Raw genomic sequence first — 18,068 nt, 5'->3', positions numbered from 1 at the left:
ATAAAAACATTCCAATTTAAATGGGCATAAGTTGGGGCGCCTGGGTGGCTCAGTGGGTTAAGCCTCTGCCTTCAGCTCCCGTCATGTTCCCAGGGTCCTGGGATCGAGCCCCCCGTCGGGCTCTCTGCTCAGCGGGGAGCCTGCTTCCTCCTCTCTCTCTGCTGCCTCTCTGCCTACTTGTGATCTCTGTGTCAAATAAATAAATAAAATCTTTAAAAAAAAAATGGGCGGAAGACCTGAACAGACATTTTTCCAAAGGAGACATACAAATGGCCAACAGGTATATGAAAAGGTGATCATAATTACCAGAAATGTGCATCAATTTTTTAAATGTGTATCAAATTTTTTAAAAATACAACGAGATCCCACCTCACACCGGTCAGAACGGCTAAAACCAACCAGTCAGGAACCGACAGGTGCTGGCGAGGATGCGGAGGAAGGGGGAGCCTCCTGCACTGCTGGCGGGGATGCGAGCTGCGGCGGCCACTCTGGAAAACAGCGCGGAGGTTCCTCAGAAAGTTGAAAACAGTCACCACGCTCTGTTTTGATATTAAAATTTGGTAATTTCGATAGGGACGGCCCAAGTCTGTAGATTGCTTTAGGTGCGTGGACACGCTCATACCACTTCTGGGTACTCACGGGGATAAGACGAAGACGCTGCTGTGAAATTACATCTGCCCGCCCCGGATCACTGCCGCCCTGTGCACAGTAACAAAGACATGGGGACACCTAAGTGTCCATCGGTGGACGCACGGACAGAGACGACGGGGCCTGCGTACGTACAACAGAGTATTACTCAGCCGTGACAGCGCACGCCATCTTGGCGCTCCCAGCAACACAGGGGCCCCTTCAGAGGCCGAGCTGAGTGGATCAGTCAGGTGCAGAAGGACAGACACCAGACGGTCTCACTTCTGTGTGCATCTACACATGACAAGTGACGCTCAGGGACCAGAGACCAGAGAGATTGCTGACCGCTGGTCACCAGAGCCGGTAGGCGGGGAATGTGCCAAATGAGTCCTGGAGGTCCAAGTTCACCAGCTTCCCCTTAAAAGGTGAGCCTGGAGGACAGGGTCTGGCGTGGTGAATGGAGTCGAGGATGCTGTAACGCACACTCGCAAGCTGCCGACAGAGAAAACCCTACACGTTCTCCTCACCAGAAACAACGTGTAAGGACTGGAGGGGCCCCTGTTCCCTGGACTGTGCTGGTCCTTCCACACCGCGTACACACACCGAACAGTCGTGCCGCACGCCCGAGACTTGGCTCATGGTAACATCAGCGCACCTTGACGGAAACAACGGGAAACAAATGGGGTCAGCGAGACCTAGGTAAAGAACTCCCTGATCTACACAGTACGAAACGCGCCAAGTCCACACGCCCTGGCGTGGAACTACTTCCACAACCAACAGCAACAAGAAAGGCTGACGCGCAGTCCCAGGAACACACCGTGACGTCAGGAGCATGCACGGAGACCACCATGCCGGGACACGCAACACGCGCCCACCCTGCTCCCCCACCCCCGGGGGCACCCACTTGGCAGCACTCCGCAGAGCCCTGTGCATGGGAACAAGAGGAGAACTCTGTCCCCGCAGTGCTCCCTGCCCGCCTCCCCTCTACCAGCACACGCATTTCCTCAACCTCTCAGCCAGCCCCGGGAGCTCCAGCTGCAACACACACACCCACCTGCACCTTGTCACCCCCCAACAACTCCATTGTCCCCACGCCATGACCACCTCTCTCACCTCCCCCAGAACCTGCACCTGTCACCTCCATCATCCCCACGCCACGGGGATCACTGTGAGTCTTTGCTCTGCCTTGGTCTCCCGCAGCCCATTCCTAACACGGCGGGCAGAAGGAGCCTGTGAAAGTCTGACCTGAACTGACTCTTCCTCCATGGTGCACTGGGACCGCCCCCTCCCTTGGGGAGAAGCCCACGTCCCCACAGCACAGGAAGAGTGTCCCCGTGACTGGCCCTGGTTCACTGCAGCATCTGGTGTCCTGCTGCCCCTGCTGGGCATACTCCTGCCCCCCCCCGGAGCCTCCTCTCAGCAGACCCCGTCCTCGGGGAGCCCCCATCCACATTTCCACGTACCCCCCCCCGACACGAGCTTGTCCCCTCCGCAGCACTCGTCACGTGGAACAAGCCACGTGCTGCGCGCATTTCGTCCCCCTTCTGTCTGTCGCACCAGAATGACAGTTCCATCAGGGCCTGGGTTTTGGGTTTCCATGTTCTGCTGGCCCAGCAGGGCCAACACCTTGTGTACCGAGCACGGACAACGGTACAGGAAGAACCAGGCGGCTCTCAGGGCTGGCTCATGGAGGATCTGTCCATGCGCCCAAGGGACAGAGGAAGACACAGGCCCCTGTCTGCAAGCGGCTCTTTCCTGGAGGGGACGCGAAAATGGTGTCCTTCCTGCCTGCCTGTAAGTCACCCCCTCCCCTCAGCGAGGTGTCCGGTCCCAGGCCCTCCTCCCACAGGTGTCCACACTGGGGCTGGGACAGCTAACCGCGCTCTGTGGGCCACGAGGGAGTCAGTTAAAACCTACAAAGCGTCCGATTCCAACACCTTAAGTGTGCTGGAAAAAAGGGCCAGAGGGGCGCCTGGGGGGCTCAGTGCGTTAAAGCCTCTGCCTTCGGCTCGGGTCATGATCCCAGGGTCCTGGGATGGAGCCCCGCATCTTGGGCTCTGTGCTCAGCGGGGAGCCTGCTTCCTCCTCTCTCTCTGCCTGCTTGGGATCTCTCTCTGTCAAATACATAAATAAAATCTTTAAAAAAAAGAAAGAAAGAAAGAAAAAGAAAAAGAGGAAAGGAACAGAGCTTCAGGCTTCTGAGAACAAGCCTGCTGTCTTCAGACGCCCGGGGCAGCGCGCACTCAGGTTGTGCTGAGACTCGGAAGTCAGAGGGGAAGGAAGGAGCTCTGCCAGAGCCCTCACAAGGCCACAGCTGCTGCGCAGCACTGGGGCAGCCCTGGGGGCCGCCGGGCACAGAGCGGGCGGTCCGTAAGCACGAGTCTCCCGGATCCATGGAACCACGAGGAGATGGGGGGCGCAGCAGAACCACCAGGGAGCGAGCACTGCACTGAACGAGCTGATGAGAGGAAAGGAGGGAGGGAAGAGTGAATTCGCAGTGGCCCCGCAGGGTCCCCAGTGGGACATCCCCCTCTTCCATTGCCTGGCAGCTCACGTCAGGGTTAAGAATCTGCTAAGTGGGTCTATTGGAAAAAAAAAAAAAAAAAAGGAACAGAACGGAAGCTTAGGGTATCAGCAAGAGCATCGGTGAAACAACAGGTCACAGAATGCAAGCCGGACACAGAGGCGCAAGGGGAGAGCACAGGCAGGACGGGAAACAGGCCAGTCGAAATCACGGTTTCAGGACCACGACGCCGACATTCAAGGTGTTAGACCACAGGGACAGGCTTCCGGGGGGAGGAGAGGAGAAGGCCCAGGAATGAAGATCCAGCCGGAAGCGGCCAGGCTGTGTGAGCGCCCCGGTCGGACTCTGAACTCACGCTGAGCGATAAACGGTCTCTGCTCAGAACGCATCAGCGCGGCCCTCGGACATCGGACGAGACAAGCGGGACGGAGCTGGTTAACTCCGCGGAAGAGGCTGCGACCTACGAGACAGAACCCTGGCTTTCCTGCTCCATGATACAGGACTGTACTCCTTTTGCTTTATGACTGGCGAAAATGCAGTATGAAAACAGGGTCAGCCCGGCATTGACGATCCACAGGACATCATCCCTCAACAAGGCAGTAACAGCAAATGCTGCCCGAGACACTGAACGCGACGTCGGACGCTGCTGAACCGCACTTCTACGGCGCATAGACTTCCAGGCTTCTTTCCAGCCGCTGAAGAGACAATCCAAGGAGGGCTGAGCCAATGAAGATCCTCAGGGAAAAACACAGATGACAGGGGTGCTTCTCCGACTAAATAACGGCGCAGGGGAATGTCTCCTCACCCAGGCCCTGTGGCCAACAGGACCAGCTCCTACTTCAAGGCCCAGACGACCTCACGAGTCCTCCCCATCATCATGATCTGAGAACCGTTCTGCATTCTCATGAGGGAACCAAAAACACAGCCTCTTTCCTTTTTCCTTGGGGATACCCACAACTTAAAGATGTTCTTTAAAGAATTCAATTAACTTCAGATACCCTGGGAACTGTTAGAGTTGATGGTACTTTCTGTGGAGCCCCAAATTTACAATGCTCCGCCCATTGAGAACCAAATGAGCAAAATCAGCCTTAAAATACTCAAACCTAGGGGGCACCTAAGGGGTGCAGTCAGAGCAGCGTCTGATTCTTGATTTCAGCTCAGGCTGTGATCTCAGGGTTGTGAGTTCAAGTCTCACATAGGACTCAGTGCTCAGCACGGAGTCGGCTTCTCCCTCTCCCTCTGCTCATGCGCTCTTGCTCAAGTATGTAAATAAATTTTAAAAAAAACCCTCAAACTTGGATTGGAAACAATGGTTAAGGAGAGGCCAATAAAAATAATGCAATGAAAAGGTTTACTAACCACAAAGGGAGAAAACCTTAGAAACGTCACCATTAGAACAGAGCTGAGCACACCCCCCCATCACACTGCAGCCTCCCAGGACGAGGAGGGCCTCCCGTCTCCAGAGTCCCCGAGACTGCAGTTCCTGACGACAGTGCAATCGATGGGAAAGGCTCTGAAGTCTCAGAGACGTGCAGTGTCCAGACACTCCTCTGCTGCCTTCTCTTTGCAAAAATCATACAAGACTGTCACCAGGGAGAAAACTACATGCCAACCAGGTCCTGTTGGAGAGGCTGAGCCGGATTACTCCTTAGTACGTTCTCCCCACGGCTAAGCCTCCAGGTCTGTTTGGGTGCTCCCCTTCTCCCGGTCCCGTCCGTTAGCTACTCTCTCGTTGATTCTGCACCTCCCCACCGTCCGGCTGCATGCACGCTGCGATGGGCACACACTCAGCCTCCCTCACCCGTCTGCGTCTGCTAGAAAAAATACGGACCCCCGGAGAGCACACTGTGCTCTGCAGTACGAGACGTGGTAAGCCCACGCGTCTCTCACGTGAACAAACCATCAGAACGGGATGGACATTTGCTCTGTCATCACTAACCTCCGTAACATCATGAATGCTGCTTTGAAAAGCAGCTTAATCAGGATTCTAAGTGTGAACCGACTGGCTACCTGAACCACCATGCTGAACTGGGTGATTTCTTACCTATTTTCTCCGCACTTTTAATACTAAAATGAGGCGAAAAGAGAATAGGGGGATATTTAAAGGTCTTCTATTTTCATGCCCATTACAAAAAAAAAAAAAGATTAAAAAAGTTGGTTAGATCGTGATTCACAGACCTGTACCCCTGGGGCTAATAATACATTATATGTTTATAAAAAAATTTAAAAAAATTTTTTTAAATGGTTAGAATTTTGATTGCCTAAATGATTTTTACAGCAATTTTCCTAGTTTTAGAAAGGCTACCCTAAACCAAAGAATTGGGAGTGCTGTTTGAGTCAAAGACATTCAGGGGAAGACAAGGTCATTTTACACAGCAATTTGAAACGGTGGTTACCTATGGTTTTACTCTATCAAATTTTAGGTTCAAAATTAAATTGCTTTTTCCTCCAGAGAAAGAAAAATATCAGACATTTGTTGGAGTTCTGGGTCATCAGTGGCTTCTCCCTACAGGTCTGGATACACATTTCATGGGAAGAGGAAAAAGGAGCAAAGAAAAAAGAAAAAAGACAAAGAAAAAAGGTGGAGTAGGGAAGAAGCAGCCACTGGCCCGGACATCGTAAAGACGGAGTGCTAACTCTCCCTTCGCCTCGCGTTCGGCGGGTGGGCCACGGCGGATGCACGGCAGCCCTGTCAGTAAGGGCACCAGGCAGTTTCCACCACATGCGGAGAAGCACCAGCGCGCGAAGCGTCTGACTTCAAGGGGCTCTGGAAGCAGTCGGGGAGGGGGGAGTGAGCCAGGCGGACACAGAGTCTATTATGCAAAGAAAATGGGTCTGACTGTATTCTCTAACTGTGTGTATACAGAAGGCATTTAATTCTCAGATGTTTAAAATGTGTGGGATGAGGGAGGAAAATGCATGAGGAAAAAACCCACAAACATGCAAATCCCTGAGTGAAGGAGGAGCGGTAGTGACGTTTGATACGCACAGCCCGCTGACCCCCCAGAACGCTGACTGCAGGACCCCCACAATTCAGTCAGCATCAGGGTCCATCAGACACCAGACATTTCTGGATGTATTTGATCAAGCTCAAATTTAAATAATTTGCCATGAAAACTGTAAGATAAAAAGTAACTTCGAGGGGCACCTGGGTGGCTCAGTGGGTTAAGCCGCTGCCTTCGGCTCAGGTCATGATCTCGGGGTCCTGGGATCGGGTCCCGCATCGGGCTCTCTGCTCAGTGGGGGGCCTGCTTCCTCCTCTCTCTCTCTCTCTGCCTGCCTCTCTGCCTGCTTGTGATCTCTCTCTGTCAAATAAATAAATAAAATCTTTTTAAAAAAAAAAAAAGTAACTTCGAAAATCCACAGCCGTGTAATATCATCTAATACTAGTACCAATCTTATATAAAATTTACAGCCATGAATATTGAATAAAATTCAGAATGGCAGAGAAATGTCACACTATAAGCTCAGTAAATGTAACATGTTATCTTTACTATAATCTGAAATATAAATTAATTTCTGCTTTAAATACTACAAAAACCTATCTCTAAGCTAAAGCTACTAAACTTCTGTCAAAAAAAAATCAGAAGGCCTGAAGCAAAAATAAACTCTTGGGACTATATCAAAATAAAAAGCTTCTGCACAGAGAAGGAAACAATCAGCAAAACTAAAAGGCAGCCCACAGATGGAGAAAGATATTTATAAACGACATATCAGATATAGAGCTAGTATCCAAAATCTATAAAGAACTTATCAAACTCAACACCCAAAAAATAAATGATCCAACTAAAAAGTGAGTGGAATGGGGCACCTGGGTGGTGCAGTTATGCGTCTGACTCCTGGTTTTAGCTCAGGTCATGATCTCGGGGTTATGGGATTGAGCCCTTTGTTGGGATTCAAACTCAGTGGGGAGTCTGTGTGAGATACTCTCCCTCTAACCCCCCAACACATGCATTCATGTGCTCGCTCTCTAAAACAAGTAAGTCTTTTTTTTTTTAAATGGGCAGAATGAACAGACATTTCTGCAAAGAAGACATCCAGATGGCCAACAGACACAAGAAAAAGTGCTCCACATCACTCGGCATCAGGGAAATACAAATCAAAACCACAATGAGATCCCACCTCACACCAGTCAGAATGGCTAAAATTAACAAGTCAGGAAATGACAGATGCTGGCGAGGATGCGGAGAAAGGGGAACCCTCCTACACTGTTGGTGGGAATGCAAGCTGGTGCAACCACTCTGGAAAACAGCATGGAGGTTCCTCAAAATGTTGAAAATAGAACTGCCCTATGACCCAGCATCGCACTACTGGGTATTTACCCTAAAGATACAAACGTAGTGATCCGAAGGGGCAACTGCACCCCAATGTTCATAGCAGCAACGTCCACAATAGCCAAACTATGGAAAGAACCTAGATGTCCATCAACAGATGAATGGATCAAGAAGATGTGGTCCATATACAAAAAAGAATAGGACTCCGCCGTCAGAAAGGATGAACGCACACCATTTGCACCGACATGGATGGAACTGGAGATTACGCTGAATATAATTAGATAAAGACAAGTACCATAAGATCTCACTTATATGTGGAATTTAAGAAACAACACAAATGAACAAAGTGGGGGCGGGGAGGAAGGGAGAGAGGCAAACCCAGCAACAGCCTCCTAACAACAGAGATGCACTGTTGGTTAGCAGAGGTGGTGAGGGACGGGGAAAACAGGTGAGGGGGACTGAAAAGTACACTTATCATGATGAAAAATAATAAAGTGATAAAAAAAAATCAGATTGCCCGTCAGTTAAAAATACAGTTGGTAATTATGCAAATGCCAAGTAAAAACACAGAATAAAATCCACTGCGTGACCCACAACACCTTGAAGGAGAGGTTCTGAGACCTCCCCAGTTCTCCAGCTGCCCCAGCAGCACCAATGATGCAGACTGCCACTTCTCTCGCCGCGCTTCCGAGCTTGTACAGCCTGTGTCATCGGGATGCTCCCCCGCACAGAGAAAACCCCGCCTTCCTCGGAGTCTAGTGCTCTAGCCAATGAGGTATGAGCAAGCGTGACCACGTCTCCTCGTCTCCTACCCTACTGACCGGGACGCAGACGCTGGGAGCGATACTCCACCTCAGGCTGAGCAGAGGACACTACGCTCTTGGGACAGCACAGCCGCCACACAGAATGTCCTTCCTTCCCAGATCAAACTCACTCCACCCGCTCAGGCTCCCAACAGAGAAAAATGCATTTGTCTTGCACAAGGTCTCGGACGTATGCCGCCAGAACCACATCCTGATATACTGAGATTCCTCAGCTAGAACGTGGGGTTAACATAATCCCTTCTCTCAGATTACTGGAAGGATTAAATGTCTTCAATAGAAGAAAGCAGCACCTATGGGAAGGTTCTAGATCATCTACTAGGCTCAGTCTTCCCCTAAATAATGTGTGGCTTCTCATCAGCCCTGAGTACAGGCGAACTCAGCCAATGACAAGGCGCTCACCGCACGTGGGCGGCAGGCAAAGGACAGGGTCTGTGCAGCTGTAACTTACACGCTGCGAGTGAGAGCACGCGGGTTATTCTCTCTCTCCAGGTCCCGACTCCAGGATTCGCATCGCTTCCAGCCATCTTCTGTCTTAATCCAGCTCCATCCAGGAGATCTCCAGTCCTGACCCAAAAATGGCATAGTTCTCCTGTAAAAGAAGTAATTTACATTAAAAACGTATGTGCAGTTAACAAGTTTCCTTTCACTTAGAACATTTGTTCATTTTAAAGAATAAAGTTCTTTTTTTAAAAAAAGATTTTATTTATATATTTGACAGACAGAGATCGCAAGTAAGCAGAGAGGCAGGCAGAGAGAGAGGGAGAGGCAGGCTCCCCACGGAGCAGAGAGCCCGATATGGGGCTCGATCCCAAGACCTTGAGATCATGATCTGAGCCAAGGGCAGAGGCTTAATCCACTGAGCCACCCAGGTGCCCCAAAAATAAAGTTCTTAATACTTAAATGCCTACACTACCCTAAATGCTCAGGAGACCTTGGCGGTCACACAGCACCTTGATGTGTACTAACACATCAAGACAGTGACTAGCTGGCCACTGCATAGGTCAGGACGGGCTCAGCAGAGCTACCATCTCAGCTCTTCCCCGCAGAGTCAGCAGGGGTCAGTGGAGGAGGAAGAACGGGGAGTATCACACCAGAGAAGATGCTCTTCACTAGAAATCAGAAGCAACGGGACACGAGACATTCTACTGTTCTGCACTGTGCGCTCTTCAGTTTGGCTGAAGCTTACAGTGTGAGATGTTGAGAAGTGAGAACAGGGAGTGATCAGATCAAAGAACTGGACTTTCCCCTGAGGGAGAAAGGGGCCTAGGAAGGGACTTCAGAACGTAAAGGATCCGTTGGGAGTCAAGCCTTTCAGGAGCCTCGGGGGTCCCCCTGTGAGGAGGGAAGCTGGAGCTGGCCGGGGGGGGGGGGTGGCACCGGAGGGAGAAGGAGCGCGGACTGGCGGTCGCAGAACACTGGCCACCAGGTCGGAGTGTGGCTGCACTGGAGGAGAGAGTCTAAAAGTATTCAGGAGGCAGAGTCCAGGAGCAGACAAGGACTTCCATCTTGCACGCTGTGTGTCTGGCCCTTGCGTGGAGCCCAAGGGACCAGGTGCCTGTGCTCAGCTAACCCAGGTAGGCCCACCGGGCAGGGCCACATGCCACACTGGCTGGATGTGTGAGGGGAGACCCAAGACAGCCCGGGTTAGCTCCTGGCACCTAAGAGATGCTGATTTCAGTTTCAGACAGGCCTGTTAGCTTTGCTGAACCCATGGCGACAGGCACTGTCCTGGAATCCACGTGTGCAAATCCAGGTATAAAAATTCTGACCTTAAAAATGAGGACACAGATACTATTACTTTCATAAAGCTCGCAATTTGGTGAGAGCAAGACCTCGAATACTAGCTCTTCCACTGCCTGGAGTGACCTTCCTCTTGCTCACTGGTTCTCCACCCTGGCTGTGCGTTAACATTACAGCCTTGGAGGCTGTTAGAACATACAGTGTTAGCTTCACCCCAGACAGTTGAACAGGAGAATCTATGGGTGATGGAGCACACAAGGGAGCTCAGTAAACACTGGGTAAACAATGCATAAACAGCCACGGCTCAGAAGAGAGAGGAAGGCTGGAGACCATGACAGGAAACTCACCAGCATTCAGGTAGTAAGCAAAGCCACAGGAATGATACCACAGGAGAGAACACACAGAGCCAAGGGAAAAACTCTAAGGGACCAGGACATTTGAGGGCCAAGAGGTAGAGGAGCCAGAAAGGGAACTGAAGAGGAAGAGCCGAAGAGGTATGGGGAAGGGAGTAGGAAGCCAAGAGAGGAACATATTTTAAGAAAGGAATGAATGACGCAGAAGAATGAAACTGGACCATTTCCTTACACCACACACAAAAATAGACTCAAAATGGATGAAAGACCTCAACGTGAGATAGGAATCCATCAAAATCCTTGAGGAGAACACAGGCAGCAACCTCTTCGACCTCAGCCACAGTATCTTCTTCCAAGAAACATCGCCAAAGGCAAGGGAAGCAAGGGCAAAAATGAACTGTTGGGACTTCATCAAGATCAAAAGCTTTTGCACAGCAAAGGAAACAGTCAACAAAACCAAAAGACAACTGACAGAATGGGAGAAGATATTTGCAAACAACATATCCAATAAAGGGCTAGTGTCCGAGATCTATAAAGAACTTTGCAAACTCAACAACCAAAGAACAACGAATCCAATCAAGAAACGGGCAGAAGACATCAACAGACATTTCTGCAAAGAAGACATCCAGATGGTCAACAGACACATGAAAAAGTGCTCCACATCACTCATGATCAGGGAAATACAAATAAAAACCATAATGAGATCCCACCGCACACCAGTCAGAATGGCTAAAGTTAACAAGTCAGGAAACGATAGTTGCTGGCGAGGATGTGGAGAAAGGGGAACCCTCCTACACTGTTGGTGGGGATGCAAGCTGGTGCAGCCACTCTGGAAAACAGCATGGAGGTTCCTCAAAAAGTCGAAAATAGAGCTACCCTACGACCCAGCAATCGCACTACTGGGTATTTACCCTAAATATACAAACGTAGTGATCCGAAGGGGCACGTGCACCCGAATGTTTATAGCAGCAATGTCCACAATAGCCAAACTATGGAAAGAACCTAGATGTCCATCAACAGATGAATGGATAAAGAAGATGTGGTATATATACACAATGGAATACTATGCAGCCATCAAAAGAAACAAAATCTTGCCATTTGCAATGATGTGGATGGAACTAGAAGGTATCATGCTGATTGAAATAAGTCAATCAGAGAAATACAATTATCATATGATCTCACTGATATGAGGAATTTGAGAAGCAACGTGGGGGGTTTGGGGGTTAGGGAGGAAAAAGTTAAACAAGATGGGATCGGGAGGGAGAAAAACTATAAGAGACTCTTACTCTTACAAAACAAACTGAGGGTTGCCAGGGGGAGGGGTGTAGGGAGACAGTGGTTGGGTTATGGACATTGGGGAAGGTATGTGATATTGTGAGTGCTTTGAAGTGTGTAAGCCTGACGATTCACAGACCTGTGCTCCCCGGGCAAATAATACATTATATGTTAATAAAAATTTTTAAAAAAAGGAATGATTGAGAGAGGACAACACTTAACAAGCTAGTACAGTAAGAACTGAAAAGTATATATTGGATTTAGCCACAAAAAGGTAGCAGACAACTCAACCAAAAATACTTTCAATAATGTCATATTAATCTTGGGGGCGCCTCGGTGGCTCAGTGGGTTAAAGCCTCTGCCTTCGGCTCAGGTCATGATCTCAGGGTCCTGGGATCGAGCCCCGCATCGGGCTCTCTGCTCAGCGGGGAGCCTGCTTTCCCCTCTCTCTCTGCCTCTCTGCCTGCTTGTGATCTCTGTCAAATAAATAAATAAAATCTTAAAAAAATAATAATGTCATATTAATCTCACATCCCAATAGACTCGGGGCATTTTGCTAACGTGGAATATTTCTAACAGAGTACCTGAGAGACAGAAATGTTCAACTATCATCTCCCAACTATATTTATTACAACTAGCAAAAAACAGGCTATTAAGTAGACATTTATACTGGCTTAGAAGAAACAAAAATAATTAGAAGAAAATTCTAAGCCTTCAACAGTATTCCTGCGTCAACTCTTAAGTGCTCACTTTCTTAACAAAACTTGGTTTTCCAGGAAAAACATCTTTCATAGTCCCATATTCATTCAAACTCTTATTTTATTATATTTTTTTAAAAGATTTTATTTGACAGAAACTACAAGTAGGCAGAGAGGCAGGCACAGAGAGAGAGAGGAGGAAGCAGGCTCCCCACTGAGCAGAGAGCCCGATGCGGGGCTCCATCCTAGGACTCCCGGATCCTGACCTGAGCTGGAGGCAGAGGCTTTAACCCACTGAGCCACCCAAACTCTCATTTTAGAAGATACTTCAGAATCATTATTTAAATCTCAGCACTATTTTTGTAAGTTTTTTTTTTTTAAGATTTATTTACTTGAGACAGAGAGAGCACAATTGGAGGGGAGTGTCAGAGGGAGAGGGAGCAGATTCCCCACTGAGCAAAGAGCCCGACGCGGGACTTGATCCCAGGACCCTGAGATCGTGACCCCGAGCTGAAGGCAGATGCTTCACCTGCTGAGCCACCCAGGTGCCCCGTAAGTATCATCCTGCAGACTTGCTTAGGCCACCAATCACCCTAAGATGCAGAAGCTACTACCACATCCAGTCCGTTGCTATCGGAAATTGTCTCCAACAGTATGCGCTCCTCCCAAACAAGGCAGGTGCAAACCATGATGGGAAGATGCTGCTGAAAACGTGATCTAGTCTCATAAAAACCAGACGAGAGAAAAATGTCTGAGGACCAACTGCGACAGTTGCCAACGTATCTCCCAATGTCATATACGGCAGATTCAGAAAAACCGGTATTTCTATAAAAAGTGGCCAGCACGCAGAACACTGCTACACAGACCAGATATAGATTACTCCAGTAACAGGTAAACACAGACCAGCACGTTATTATGCTGCATGTCCCTTCCCTGAAGGTGTACCACCTAGTCCAAGAACTAAAAAGACAAGAGCCACATCTTTATCCATTCATCAGTGGAAGGACATTTGGGCTGTTTCTAGTTTGGCTATTGTGGGTATGCTGCTAGAAACACCGGGTAGAGGTAACCCTTCAAATCTGTATCTTTGCATCCTTTTGGTAAATACTAGTAATACAATTGCTGGGTGGAGGTGGGGGATGCACTAGGTGGGAGATGGACATTAAGGAGGGCACTTGTGATGAGTACTGGGCGTTTGATGTCAGTGATGAGTCACTGAATTACTCCTGAAACCAAAAACTACACTATACATTAATTATAATTTTTTAAAATTTTGAAAAAATAGATAAGAGCAAATGAGGGAACTCACACAAATAATATATGTAAATATACTTAAAAGATTTTACAATGTATATGTATGTACTGAATGAGCAATAAAGAGAATAAAAGAAATTCGGAATAAAAAGCAGATCATTTGGGACCTCTGAAGAAAAACCAGGGCACCATGCTGGCCTTAAAGCACAGTTAAATCTTAAGTAAACGGGAGACAACGGGAAAAAAATAGCAATTACAGAAATGGTGGGCCCACAAACACGACACCTTTGAGAATAATAAACAGAACAGGTTGGCTGAAATAGAGAAATCTTTGGGAAGGCTGGTAGGCAGGTTGGAAAGGTGACCGGAAGCCAGATCGTGGAAAACTTGAATGTCAAAGCTGTTTGGACTTTACTCTCCAAATAATTAAGAGTTTTTAGGCAACGTAGTGGTAGGAGCAGTGTCATTCTGCAGATAACCTGTGTGGTAAAGGGCGTGGGAGAACGGAGGCAGAAAGCACAACTTGGGGAACAGAAACCTCCTGCCAACAGCTCAGCAAACGACCTGTCTTACAACGTGAGGACGCACCAACCCTGCCCTTGTCCATGTAGGCACGATGCCCACTCACCGCTTAAGACACTTCTATTCAGGCCTCCAAAGCAACGCCCAGAACATTTATGTGAAGTTTTCACGTGAAGTTAAGAGTCAGCTTGGTGTCTTGAGTAAGATAATCAACTCTTTGGCAGCAACCCCTGTGAGAAATCACCCGGTTAGCCCGAGCGCTCAGGGCTGCTTCTATTTATACGGGTTGGAAGCAATGAAGCCCAGCTCCACAGACCATGGAAACAAAACACAACATTCCCAAGGTTTTTATCTCCAACACAGACGAAAACATCTGTTTTGCCGTGGCTGTGCACACTTCATAGGTCTGACATAGGTTCTCTGGATCATAATGAAGCTTTATCTGAAATTATAATTCCATACAGTTCACGAACTAAGGCAGACTCTGGTAGAAGAGTTTATTATAAGCAACAACAAAAAGCCATCAGGGAAAAGCAAGGAAAAAAAAAAAAAAAAGACAAGGCGCAATTTGAAATGCCTGGGACCAAATTTTCAAAAACACTCCCAGCATCTAAACTGGCAGACGGAAAAAACACGATTACACTTGCGGACTGAGGAACAGCCCACCACTTTCACGGCAACTTATCGCTCTGCCTTGCTAAAAGACCTGAATTGCTGTCACTTTCTAAGTTTTAATTAAAATCACATTTGTTTTGAAAAATTTGAAATACAAAAAATAAAGGCAAAACTTACTCCTCAAATGAAGCACTTAAGAAAGCTACTCAAAGGGCGGCTACTTGGTTGCGCAATAGCTACTAGGATTTGCCATTTTTGCACATTTCAGGTGAACTGATGTCAGCCAGCAAAGGGGCTCCAGCCTTACGCATCCTCCCTTCATCGCTGTTGTACACGCAGGAAGCGGGAGCACAGGACCTCCCCAGCTTGCCTGGCCCAGAAGAAATCCCGGGAGGAGAGACGCAGAACCAAGCAAGAAACGCCTTCCTGCAGCGGGTATCCCTTCTCGGCTGCTGTGTCCTCGCACACACCTCGGGCTCTCAGTGGGAGGCAGGCGCTCCTCTGAACAACTTGGCTGCACGGTCTCAGCCCCTAACCTCCCCGAAAGACAGAAAATGCTACCATCACCTCCCCATTTGTTTTAAAGATTTTATTTATTGATTTGACAGACAGAGATCACAAGCAGGCAGAGAGGCAGGCAGAGAGAGGGGGAAGCAGGCTCCCCGCCGAGCAGAGAGCCGGATGCGGGGCTCCATCTCAGGACCCCGAGATCAGACCTGAGCCAAAGGCAGAGGCTTTAACCCGCCGAGCCCCCCAGGCGCTGTGCCCGACACCCCCCTTTTACAGCCTTAATCCTCCCTTTTATAGAACCAAGTGCGGCCCAGCGTCTGGCCGAGCGGGGGTCACATCTCTGGAGCGTCCGGGCCCATGCTCTGTCCCTGTGTTTTTATGACATTTCCTGGGCACCTGTGAAAAGGAAAAGTCCTAAAACGGTGGGGCTTTAGGTGTCACCTTATATTACACAGTCACTAAAGGCGTCTAAAGTAGTGACTGGCCTAAATATAAAAACACGAAGGACATCGTGCGCACAGGTCAGGCAAGGCCACAGGTCAGGACACGGGGGTGAGCAGACTCGGAGCCCCCGGCAGGTCCGTGTTCCAGACGACACGTGCAGCAAGGACGGAGACCGCCGGCCGCGCGCCCGGGGAAGACGGCGGCGGCCGCACCAGCACCCGCTCCGGCCCAACGACAACCCCGGCACACGCGTCCCAAGTCTCGCCTCGTTGCTTCTGTGTCAATGAAAACGGACAAAACCTGCTCTGTCCGGTGCTGGGAAACGCCGGCCCCCATCCCTCCACGGCCGGGTCACGCGGAGGAGCGCGGCCCCCAAGGAGCAGCAGAGACAGCTGAGCGCTGGCCGGGACCGGGGCTGTCCCGAGGGCCCGACGCGCGGCCACAGAGGCCTCCCAGCGACGGACCCCGGCCCGCGACGTGGAAAGGCCACCAGAGGCGGTGCGCTCTTCCGAGGAACAGGAGGCGTCCCCCGGCTGGGGCTGCGGGATGCGGACTTGGAAGAAGCACGGGAAGGCGAGGCGGGCGCATGTTCTCGGGACCCCGAGTTTTCGAACCCGCGCGTCTGGGCGGCAGAGGCCCGCAGGGCGCAGCGGCTCCCAGGGGCGAGGAAGACGCATGGGCCGGGGTCGGCGGCCAGCGCGGGGAGGCAGGCTCGGCGAGGGCGCCCGGGCCCCGGGCGAGGCCTGGGGAGGACGCCGGAGCCACAGAGGGGTGGGGACCAAGGGTCAGGCACAGGGAGGCCAGGGGAGCCGCCGACCGGTACTGCGGACGCAGCCAGAGCCGAAGAGGAGGACGGAGGGCCCGGCACGGGCAGGACGCGGGAGCCGCGGGCGGGGACCGAGGCCCGAGGAACAGGCTCGCGGAGGAGCTGGCACCGCGGACAAGGGCCAGGGGACCCAGGCCCGGCACGGGCAGGACGCGGGAGCCGCAGGCGGGGACCGGACAGCAGGTGGGACGCGAACGAGGACCGGGGTCGGGGGTCGGGCGGCAGGGGAGGGGCGCGGACGGGGACCGCAAGGCGGAGGCGGCGGGCGTCCCCGGGAGAAGAGAGCTCGGGGCGCGCGGGGGCGGACACGCCGGCGGGAGGGGCCCCGGGAGCCGTCGCAGGCCCCCGAAGGCAGCGCCCGCCGAGCGCGAGGCCAGGGGCGGCGGGGTCGCGAGCGCGCGGGGATGGGCGGCGGCCGAGGGGAGGCCGCGCCGCGCGGCTCAGGGCCGCTCGGTCCTCACCGGCGCGCCCCGGGCCCCCGACCCTACCTGGCGCGGGGAGGGCTGGGGGTTCGCCGTCCCCACCTGGAGCGCGCGCCGCCTCAGTCCCCGCGGGAGCGCAGACGCCCTCGGGCCCCACCTGACAGCGGCGCCGAGCTTTATTGCCGGAAGTCGTCCGCCGCCTACCGGGGAGCGCCGACCTCAAGCCCCGCCCCGGGCCGCGCCGATTGGCAGCTGCGGCTCCGCGTGGCCGTGTTGCTACCCGGCTCCCGAGGCCGAGGCGCGCGCGTGCGCAATGGGCCCGTGCCGCCGCCTCCTGCGCGTGCTCAGTGGGTGCGGGGGGGGGGCGCGCGCGAACCCGCGGGCGCGGTGCGGGGCGGTGTCCGCGCGTGGGAGGGCGCGCTGCGCTTACCTGCGGGCGTGGGGGGGCGCTGCGCAGGGCCGGGAGCCAGCGGGTGGTCCGGCCGCGACCCCCCCCTCGGCTCTGCTGACCCCGCCCCGCCCCAGTGCCCACGCCCACGCCTGCTCCCCGGAGCTACCCGAGCCTCAGTTTACCCCTGGAGCCCCTGCGCCCCGCGGTCGTCGGTCCCCCGCCGCGCGGCTCAGGCATTCTCTGCGTACGGACAGCTGGACGGTCCAGATCCCCGCGCGGGGCGATCGTCCGCGGGGGCTCGCTGGCACGCGGGGGTCCGGCTCCTCCGGGAGCGGGGATGTGGGGGTCAGCGGGCGGGGCTGGGCTGCAGGGTGGGCGTCGCGTTATTTTTTGTTTAAAGAGTTTATTTATGTACTTGACAGAGATCGCAAGTAGAGGGGGGGGCAGACTCCCCGCTGAGCAGAGAGCCCGCTGCGGGGCAGGGTCCCAGGACCCCGAGATCATGACCCGAGCTGAAGGCAGAGGCTTAACCCACTGAGCCCCCAGGCGGCCCTTGACTGTACTTCTTGAGACTCAGTGGGTGATTACAAAGCACACAGGTACCCTTAGAAACTGGGCATCACTGCTTACAGTTTTCCAGATGTGGCCCCTGCCGAGACCCCAGGGCTCGGGTACATGCTGTGCTTCCTTTCAAGCCAAATTAACCCTCGGAATCCACCATCTTACAAGGTCAACTGCTATCCTGGGAAAGCAGTTTTTTCTCTGAATG

General features: G+C 52.0%; 1 protein-coding gene across 6 annotated transcripts in view; it reads right to left on the bottom strand.

Annotated features, from left to right (window-relative positions):
* Positions 1 to 17,093, bottom strand: part of FBXO25 (F-box protein 25) — a 52,627-nt gene extending 35,534 nt beyond the window's left edge. For 4 of the 6 annotated variants that reach the window (XM_044225731.1, XM_044225734.1, XM_044225735.1 and 1 more), the window contains exons 1-2: positions 16,975 to 17,063; positions 8,698 to 8,838 (exon numbers count right to left, since the gene is read on the bottom strand). In XM_044225731.1, the coding sequence (XP_044081666.1) occupies positions 8,698 to 8,831 (134 nt within the window). In that variant the 5' untranslated portion in view covers positions 8,832 to 8,838; positions 16,975 to 17,063. Of the gene's footprint in view, positions 1 to 8,697; positions 8,839 to 16,974 lie in introns of all 6 variants that reach the window. The other 2 variants (XM_044225732.1, XM_044225733.1) reach the window with 2 other exon arrangements.
* Positions 17,094 to 18,068: the final 975 nt, after the last annotated feature.

This window comes from Neovison vison, chromosome 11 (assembly GCF_020171115.1).
Source record: "Neovison vison isolate M4711 chromosome 11, ASM_NN_V1, whole genome shotgun sequence".
Classification (NCBI taxonomy): Eukaryota; Metazoa; Chordata; class Mammalia; order Carnivora; family Mustelidae; genus Neogale; species Neogale vison.
The sequence above is the reverse complement of the archived record's forward strand: the minus strand, read 5'-3'. Positions and strand labels throughout refer to the sequence as shown.